The 10,183-nt window shown below is 38.6% G+C and overlaps 1 protein-coding gene across 5 annotated transcripts in view; it reads left to right on the plus strand.

Moving 5' to 3' along the window:
- DIAPH3 (diaphanous related formin 3) overlaps window positions 1–9,613 on the plus strand; it is a 485,817-nt gene extending 476,204 nt beyond the window's left edge. For all 5 annotated transcript variants that reach the window (XM_057707607.1, XM_057707608.1, XM_057707610.1 and 2 more), the window contains one exon: window positions 8,407–9,613. In XM_057707607.1, the coding sequence (XP_057563590.1) occupies window positions 8,407–8,669 (263 nt within the window). In that variant the 3' untranslated portion in view covers window positions 8,670–9,613. The remainder of the gene's footprint in view (window positions 1–8,406) is intronic.
- The last annotated feature ends 570 nt before the right edge of the window (window positions 9,614–10,183 follow it).

Raw genomic sequence — 10,183 nt, forward strand, 5'->3', positions numbered from 1 at the left:
GCCTTATGAGATTTTGAGGCTATGACTGGAGCTCTTCAAACTTAGGCTAGACAACCACTTGACAGGATGCTGAGTAAACAGAATTCAAGCATTGGATAGATGGTTCTACCAACTAACTAAGGGTCTTTCCAATCCTGAGATTACATGATTCTATATTCTATGATTCTATGAAAGTGAAATGGAGTTGAAATAGCATACATTACTCATTCAGAAAAAAAAAAATCGGTACATTCGAAATATCTAATAAATGTTGAATTAGAAAGTATAAAAAATAAAAAATACTTAAAAGCACACTCTGAGATACTACTTAGAAATGGCTTCAGGAAAACAGCTTCCTGATCATTAGCACTGGGAATAGGCCTGTCCTCAACCCACAAATGTAAAATGCTCTTTACCTTCCACAGTGTGTCTTTTTGCCATGGCCTCATCATGTGCCCCCAGAGCCGTGGGGGAGTGAGATTTGGATTCGGATTGCTGGAGGCAAATATCAAAGTCTCTGTGGCCTTGACATTTCATAGACTTCTCTAAACCTCAGTTTCCTCATTTATGAAACAGAGTTGTTAATACTTACATTTTAGGGTTGTCAGAGAATTTTTTAAATAACATGTAAAGGGTTTAACATATAGTATGTGTTCAGTGACTGTAATATGAAACCATATCCCTGTGTAATTCTCTTACCTTCTTCCTCATAAACCACCAGACCAACCAATCAATTTATTTACTATCTGGTATCTATTAGCTGACAGGCAATTGCATACTTTAGAAACCATTTGCTTAATAGCTGCTGAGCCACACACTGGTGACCACGAGTGCCTGGTAGCCTGAGACAGCTGTCAGTGACAGATAGCAGGACTGGGAAACAGACACTGTGATTGGTTTCAGCATGTTAGTGTGAAGAGGAAGTTGCTATGGATGTGAAAGTTTGATTCGGAAATGTGTTGTTTGATTATGGCAGGGCCTTTAGGTGGAAGTGCCGAGGCACAGTACCAGAGCTCTCCCGTTAGGACTGGAGATGCAGATGTGGAAGTCTCCTTCCTAGGGGAGATGGTTGAAGCCGTGAGATCTTAGTAAAGAGAATATAGAAAGGACAGAAATGGGCCAGGGATCTAACCATGAGAAATAGCCACATGAAGAGAGATATCATTGTGTTTGGGAGGTTTGAGAAGGTAAAGTAAATTAGAAGACTAGGAATGAATCATCAATAAGTGGAAGAGTAAGCATGGTCAAGGGCCTTGTCATGATGGAAGGTGCTAACCAGGGGTCTGAGGACTTGAGTTTTGTCTCTGGCTCTGCCTGAAAGTTACATCTGCTGCCTCAACTATATGTAAAACAAGGTAAATACACCCATGTCACTTATCTGACAGCAGTGTTATGAGAATCAAATGAGTAGATGTGTGGGAAAGTGCTTGCGAACTATAGTATATCCATGTACAAAGATAAGGTGATGATACTGATGTTAAGTTATAGAAAACATTCTGTAATGACTTATGATGCCAGCTATCCAGAGTTAGGCCAAACTTCACAAGTCACAATCCTCTAAAAGACCGCCCTTACTTCATACACCAGCTGCAAGTTTGGGGGTTTCCAGTCCTGCCTCACTTCTGACTAGCTGGCTACAAATTTGGGGTTTTTCACTATCCCCTCAGGTTCAATAATTCACTAGAATGACTCCTAGAATCCAAGAGAGTGCTAAACTTACTATTGCAGCCTTGTTATAGCAAAAGGACACAAGTCAGAACCAGCCAAACAGGTTCTGAACATAAAACTTCTGTTGTTTTATGTTTTATGTTACCTTCCACCTTCCAGCGCATCGCTGTGTGACAATATACATCATGTTGTCAGTGTGTGCCAATACGTATTGCCAACCAGGAAAACTCACGTGATCCTCAGTGCCCAGAGTTTGTATTGAGGCTTCATTACTTGGGTGTGATTGATAGGCCACATGACTGAACTCAGTCTCCACCTCCCAACCCTCCAATCACACGATTGGTCTTTCTGATGTAGCCATCCCCCATTCTAGGGTCCCTCATTAGCATAAATTATCAGGTGTGGTCTGAGAGGCCCACCATGAATAACAAAGACACTCCTGTCACTCTCTTAATTCAAGGGGTTAGTGGCTACCTCCCAGGAATGGGACAAAGGCTCACCAAATTCTTTATTACACACTCTCTAAAGTGTTGCAACTGTAAGAGAAAATGAGGCATGGGAAAATTCCATTGAGTTTAGGGATTTTGAGACTTCTGGTACTCTTGTAGAGGGCACTTTTAACAGAGAGGTATGGATGAAAGCCAAATTAGAATTTGCTAAAAATTGGGTAGAAAGGTGAGAAAGAAAGAAGCAAATATAGAGTGGGGCATTCAATTCAGCTATTATGTTACAAATCAGAAAGATAAGCAGTTGACTGGAAGGGTTTGAACAACTATTCCCTTTAGAGGAAAGAGCTGGACTTATCCTGGTTGTCCTGTGCCCAGGAGCCTGTAGCATCTCGAGTTCCTTCTTACACTATGTCAAATTAGGAAGGCCCAGGATAGGAAATTGCAAAATGGCAGTGGTGTCTTTAAATTTTTATTTAAGACCAAGACTGAATAGAAGTGTGTATATGACGCGTTTATGCAAAAAACCTTCTAATTTAATTGTCAATTATCTCCTTTATTCAGAAATAACTTTTATCTATCATCTCTGCTTTGTCTGTTTTGTTTGAATTGGGGGAGTAATTGTTTTGTTGTTTTTGTTTCTACATAATTGGTTTCAATGAGAGTTTTCTTGGCACGCCTAAAAGATTTTAACTATATACAAAATGCCCTTTTGCTCTTTTTATCATTTTTATACATTTTCAACACAAAAGGTAAAGTAAACAGCAAAATGAAGCCAAAGGAAGACAGTTATTTATAGCATCAATAAATCAACAGTAAGAAAAACCACAGGGATATGGGCTGCTGGCGTCCAACACTAACTTCAGTTATTGCATAGATTAAAAACATATATTTGTCACACACTTCAATATAATGTAGGCCCAGTAGTGCTTTACAAATTATATTTATGGGTCACTTTTTTCTCCTGCCTAAGTAATGGCACTGCTGGGGTGAAACAAACAGCTACTTAGTAGGTCAAAATAATAGTTAAGAGCAAAAGGTAAAGAATTATAAGGAGAGATCAAATTTCAGGAAGACTGAATAGATGCAGTCAATTTAGGACACCAGAGTTCTACATTCTTCCTCCTGTCAAAGCTGCCACAGGCTCACCATTGACCACAAAAGGCAGGAGCTCAATTTTATATTTCATCTGAGAGTTGGCACTTCTAAGAAGCCAGTGCCCATTAGAACCACAATGTGATGGAGGATCAATACCGACTTAAAGGGAATAATGCCTCTTTCTGAACCATAACTGATATTTCCTGTAGCAGAGAGGGTTTTCCCTGAGGGCTGTCAGCCAGGGCCTTAGCCTTGCCTTCTCAGCTCAGGAAGCATAACAGCTGTTGGCTGAAATATTTCCTCATTTCGATGCCAAGTTGCATATGTTTATATTTTCTTTTTTGTCAGTCATTTTCCCAGTTCCTGTGTCTTTTGTTACTCAAGAAACAGTGCAAAAGTTAGCTCAGGATGGTGGGCTTGGGGGTGGTTTGTTTTTTGTTTGTTTGTTTTTAGCCTTCTTTGTTATCCAAATCTGTAGTCTGTCAAGGTCATACAGGATATAGCCCCGGATGTGGTTTAAGGCTTTTATTCTCTCTCTCTCTCTCTTTTTTTTTTTTTTTTTTTTTGAGTCTAGTGGGTTCTCTGTATTTGAGAGCCATTCAACTTTTCAACAGTTTTCAATTTTTCATTGTTTGAGAAAAAAGCTGTTGTGGGACTCCAGAATCAATTCTTATGGTAAGAATCATATGAGAAATTAAACTGAAATAAGTGAGTTTTCCTATCTTAAAGGAAAATAGCATGTATTCTCACCCTGTTTATTCCCACAGAAGCATAAATACAAGATGTGTGGATTGGATTTCCTTACTGACCTAGCACTAGAAATAGCAGCTGGTCCTTGCCCATCTTGTACTCCAATCACCAATGGCCTGGATATTGGCAGTAGTCCTAGATAGATCATAGTTCTCTTCACAGACATCAATTATAATATCTTAAAGGCAAAAAAAACCTTACATTCAATTCATAAAATAATAGCGCAGGCTTCCTGTCTTTGAAGAGTTAAGCAGTGATTCTACTTTACCTTAATGTTTTTCATTTCTGTTGAAAAATGTGTATTGGTAAGAATTTGACTTGAGGGGAAATAGAAAATGCTTCTCTTTTTATTGACACCCAGCCATATCTTCCATTGAAAGAGTCCATATGTACAGTATTTGGAACTAATTTTATATAAAAAAAGATATGAGCCCACTGGCCTTAAATTACAATTTATTTCATACCTCTGAGCACCTATATAGAGCTTTCACCAGCTTGCAGAGTTGTAGTATCCCTCTGATGTTTGAAGTGAAACATTTATAAACTAAGTGTATGCTTTTGTGTGAAATTTGGGTCTCCAGTTCAGCCCACATGAAACCACCAATAGTGGACTTTTAAAATAATAGTAATGGCAAAAGACACCTGGCCTTGAACCAACACTGTAATAAAATTTCTATATAAAAGTGAATTTGGGAGCTTTCTCTGCTTGTAAACATTTGCTCTAGTTAGCAGGGGAGTAGGAGATTCATTCTCCAACCCAGTTTCATTTATTGCTTTCCAATTTAGGGTGAGAGCCACAGTTTGGTCCTCCCAAGGCTGGGGGCCCAGACGTGGGCTGTTGGGATGCTGAGAGAGAAATGTGAGGGCTGGAGTGAAGAGGTGTTATCTAAGAATTTCTAGCAGCTATAAGCTCATTCTGAAAGAAGCCCTTGTGTACATTCTTTGTTGTTTCTTCCATGGTCTCAGGAATGGGCTCTTTCCATTTTATACTATCTTGTCTATTGCTTCTCATGAAAGATTCTCCACCCAAAACCACAGAAGAGTTACATCCAGCTTGTTTTTTCTTCTTATTGTTTTGTCCCCAAAGCTATCCCACAACTATGTAGAGTTTTCTTAATGGGGCATAAACACTTTTGGCTGCATTGGCCACCCATTGTTATCCACCTAAGCCTCCAAAGAAGTTTAGAGCAGACAGTAAAGAAAAACCCAGGCTCTGCTGGGCATTTCATTCTTGGATCTGGTACAGGTCGAGTAAAAGAAGACAAAAATATCCAGGTGGGTATACGGGTCTTGTTTTTAGCAGCACTAGTTTATTAGTGACCTTGAAGAGTCCTGTTTCAGAAGAGTAAAGGGTCAAAAGCATGATCAGAGTGGGTTCAAGAGAAAACTGGGAAGAGAGGAAATGAGACAGTAGTATGGGCAATTCTTCTGAGATGTTTTGCTGCAAAGGGAGTCAATAATGGAAGAAGTAAATGGAGCAGGATGTGGAATCAGAGTGTTTTTTTTTCCTCTAAAGATTGGGATTGTTACTATATAGTACTTGTATGCTGAGGGGAATGATTGCATGAAGAAAGAAACCTTTACAATACAGTAGAGATGGGCACAGCTGCCAGAGGGACGGACAAGCTGGCGCCCACCTTGAGGGGTTGTTCTCAGAGGGGAGCACAGGAGGTTCCCTGGGAGGGAAGGAGTGTGCGGGCCTGCACTGAGCAGATAGGTGTCAGGGGCACAGGAAGCTTAGGGGGGTTCTCTTCTGATTGCTTCTATGAATGCGTGAAATGGGAGTGAAGGAGAACGGGTTGGACATTTGATGGGAGAGGAGAAGGGTGAAAGGGTCGTCTAGGAGAATGGACAGTGAGTGGTAGGGAACTGTAGTGGGTAAAGGTCATACTTGAAGTTCACAGTCAGGAATTTAAGTAATACCAGGAAAGAAAAGGAGTCTATGTGTGACCTTGGAGGTACAAAGCTGAGGTAGTTTACATAGGTATACTATCTACTTTACAAAGTTATTGGGCGTATTAAATGTGTCAGAAAGCATTTTGAAGTATAAGTACAGGATATCGTTATTATGAAACTTAGCTTTGAATTACTTAGCACTTTTTCTTGGCAAAAGCTTTTTAAATTTCTTTAAGACAGCCTTAGTATCTCCAGAGACAGCATTTGGCTTCTGCCACTGATTTACTCAGTAACTAATTCTAAGCAAATGACTTAACCTCCTTTTGCTTTTACCTCTCAGTCTGTAAAATGACGGTGGCAATGTTTCAAGTGCAACAAATGCTTTAGAAATAAAGGTGCTACATAAATACAAGCTATTAATAAAATGGCATTTCAGCCCTCACGGGTACGGTCACCAGAAAGTCAGAAAGGTCAGAGCATCTGAACAAGCCTTGGGTGGTAGAAGCCTCCCTTGGAAACCTTTGAGGGAGGAAGGGACAGACAGGTACCTTGAAGGAGGTGTCATCCACATCCTTTCCTTTAGTTCTCTTGGAGATTGATTATTAGACCTGAGACTCAAAGAGGTGAGGTAACTTGTTAAAGCCAAGGGGTTGGATTTCAACCCAGATTTACCTTAATATCCCGTGCTCTTTTTACTTTGCCACATGTGGAATTGGGCTTGATGCATTACAGCCGGCGAGGGTGCGGAATACTTTATTTATGTATATTATAGACCCATATTTTAGCCAATTTAATCTCTTCTCTGTCATCAAAAATGTAATGAGAGTTGCCTAGCGGCAGAATAAACTACTTTGTTGAAGATATCATCATGATGGAGTCGTTTACAAGAAATCAGATGACAAGAAGAGATAGGAATGTTTTGGGGAAGGAGCAGTAAGCTGACTGAAAATTTGCACTTAGCTACAATACAGTTTTCAAACATTCTGGGGCAGGACAGTGGGTGCTAGAGAAGAAATATAATATGTGTGGTCATGGGGAACTGTAGGAATACAGCGTGAGCTGCACTTTTTACTGCAAACATAATATGTACGTTTTAAACTATAGAGCATAAACAGCTCTAAGAGAAAGTCACAGCACTGTTAGTAACTTTTTAGTAACAATTGCCCATCTGATAGGGAAGGTGATAGGAAAAGTGTATTTATTTTCTTCCAACAGCTAAAAGGTGATCAGACTTCTAAAATTTGTTGAGAGTGTCCAGGAAAGTGTGTAAAATACTCATCCATCACTGGAAGCCCCAGGTCAGGAAATGACAGTGCAGTAAATATCTTCAGCAGGCACCTTTTAATGTACAAGCTGTTTTCGGTTGGAATTTTCAGCACTCACATAAAACACACTGTCATGAGTGACTGCTTCAGCTCCAGAGTCATCACTATTGGGATAATGGAACATCTCTCAGCGAATAACCAAAAAACTTTAAATGTCATATCAAGTTTGTTGAAGCCATTTTCAAGCTCTGTTCAAGGTTACATGAATATTGAGGGTGCCTTTTTTCTTTTATTTAAGTTTGAGATCTACGAGAGAGATCACTCATAAGGTTGTGTGATAGGAGAGTCAAGTTAATTAAAAGAAGATCTGTTGCTCTTCAGGAAAGTCAATCAGCTAGCACCACTGAGCCGTTAGCTATGACACCTCTCTCCACAGAGCCTGGCTAAGTTGGGATCACTGTCATTTACCAGTGAAAGAATATATATGTATGTATAGGTTACAGGCCTGTATGAATATATGTGTATGTATTTGGCAAATTATGACGTTATTTTGATTAGCTACGAAGTTTTAACAATTTCCCTGCCAAATTCAATATTTTTTTAAAAGAAAGCATCAAATTTTAAAATTCCTATTAGACACTTTCCTCCTTGGATTTGTTTGAAAAGGAAATTAATCTTGTCATTATTCAAACTGATGCTTATCTCGGGTCATAGAGTGTGGAAGTAAATTCTTTGCCCAATGCATATTTACTGAGCATCTACTGTGCTCCACGGCCATCCTAGGCACCAGTGTTACAGCAGTATTTAGAGCAATGTCCTTGCTGTGTCAGAGCTTACATTCTAGTGAAGAGAGAGACTACAGACAAGTAAACAGGTACATAATGTGTCCGGTTGTTATAAGTTCTGTGAAGGGAAAGATGAGGGTGAGAAGATAGAGTGATGAAAAGGTGAGTGCTATTTTAAATGGATGGTCAGAGATGGCCTCTCTCGATAGCATTTGAGCAGAGATCTGAATGAAATGCAGGACCAAGCCTTGCTAATAAGTGAGTGATGGGCATTTCAGGCGCAAAGGAAGCAGGAAATAAGCAGTAATGCTAATGAAATAGTTATCTATTTATATATTTTAGCTTACTCTTAACCTCTGTGTGTTTATTTTAAATCTACCTTCCTCTTTTGAATATTTTTTAGTTTAGTCTGTCTAAGAGGACTTGTTTGTTGAGAATAATTATTTTAATGTTTCATAATGTGCATAGTCCTTGCTTATCACAGTGATAAGTTTTATGTTTCTTTCTTCCTTACTGTAGAAAATCAGAAGCTGCAGTTGACAGAAGGGTCACGTTCACACTACAATATCAATTGCAGCTCAACAAGGACTGCAGTCACCAAGGAGCTTAATTATAATCTAGACACTCACACGTCTACAGGGAGGATCAAGGCAGCTGAGAAGAAGGAAGCCTGTAATGTAGAAAGCAACAGAAAAAAGGAAATGGAACTTCTTGGCTCTGTTTCTGAAAACGAATCCATTCCCGAAGTTGAAGCCCTGCTGGCAAGATTACGAGCTTTATAAATTAAACTGGTAAAAAATGATTAAGCCAAATATAAAGCCATGCTCTGAGCTATAACACTTGAAGAAATTGCTTTTTATATAAGTGACTTTATATAGTTTTAAATTATGATATATATTAGAAAAATAAAACTAAATACATGATTGCAGTGCTTTTCCTATGTACTTGAGGTTTTGGCTTATTGAAGATTGTAATGGGCTTTAATGCTTTTTTTGTCTCCTGGTGTTCATGTGTTCTATATTTGGTGGTTGAATTGTACATAATACTTTAGAGAACAGGTAGGTGGCCATGTGTTCAGCAGTGTGTCCTTAAGAAAATACCATCTTTCCAAGTCACTGTAATTTTTACTTTACTATTTTCAACATTAATGAACATCAAATCATCAGGCTCAAGTCTTGTTGTATATCCACGTATATTCCGTTATTTATATAGGCCCAGGTTTCTCCTTAATTGGATCTGCATGCTATCAACGTTGCACGGAAAACATAAAACTGAATATCACAGAGCTGTGAGGAAATGATTGGTAAGCTCATTATCGTCATTGTTGAATTCATGTTAATTAGACCCTGTAGGAGACTGTACAGCAATTGAACACATTTCCAAAAATGATGTAATAGGAATATATGCTCTCTCTTTGCAAAATGTACATGCTTTTGTATAAAGTGGATGTACACAGTATTACAGTGCTGCCGAAACTCTTAGCCAAGAGAGCATATTTTCTCCCTGGTAATTATGACTCTGTGATCAAATTGCCCTTTTAAAATTTCCCAAGTAACGAATTTTTTAATTTCTGTGAACAAATTTGAAATTACGATTTCTTTAATCTGACAATCAGTAACTTTAACAAAGATCTGAAGTGTTTCAAGGAACGTTTTCCTATGCAAATATTGCAATTTTACCTCATTGGGGGCATCACATTAACTCTGTTAATTCTATATCAAAGAAAATAAACTTGTTACTTGCACTAAATGAAAAAAATTGCTTCTTTTTTTTTTTTTTTTTTGTAGTTAGCATATTCTGTGGATTAGCTGGAAACAGACTGTGCTCTGCAGTCTATCTAAGCATCTCTTTTGCTTTATGACATGCAATAAGCAAGGGACTGCTCTTTTACCTTCAGTTAAAAAGCAGTTATATGGAACTAGTCTGCGAGGTCCACTGCTTTTTATTTCCTTGTTTAAGTTGCCACCTCCGTTCAGTTCCAAGTTAATAAAGTTAATTAATTAGAACTATGAACCAGGCCCTGTTTATAGACATTGGGGAACAGAGTGTTATCTATAGACAAGGTGGGAATAAATTGTTCTCATCTATGTTGCTGAAATGTGCATTTTGCCTTCCAGTTGCAATTCCTATTTTCCTGAGGGCAAATCTTAAGAATCAAGGAAGGTGAAGGACATTTATGCATTTAAGCAGACAGGAGCCCTAACCACGAGGGAAGACGTTAAATGAAGGAGTTCTGACTGTTCTTAACATAATTTTGCAAAGACTTGGGATTTTCAGAAACAAAACTGAAATTCAA

Source organism: Hippopotamus amphibius, chromosome 14 (assembly GCF_030028045.1).
Source record: "Hippopotamus amphibius kiboko isolate mHipAmp2 chromosome 14, mHipAmp2.hap2, whole genome shotgun sequence".
Taxonomy (NCBI): Eukaryota; Metazoa; Chordata; class Mammalia; order Artiodactyla; family Hippopotamidae; genus Hippopotamus; species Hippopotamus amphibius.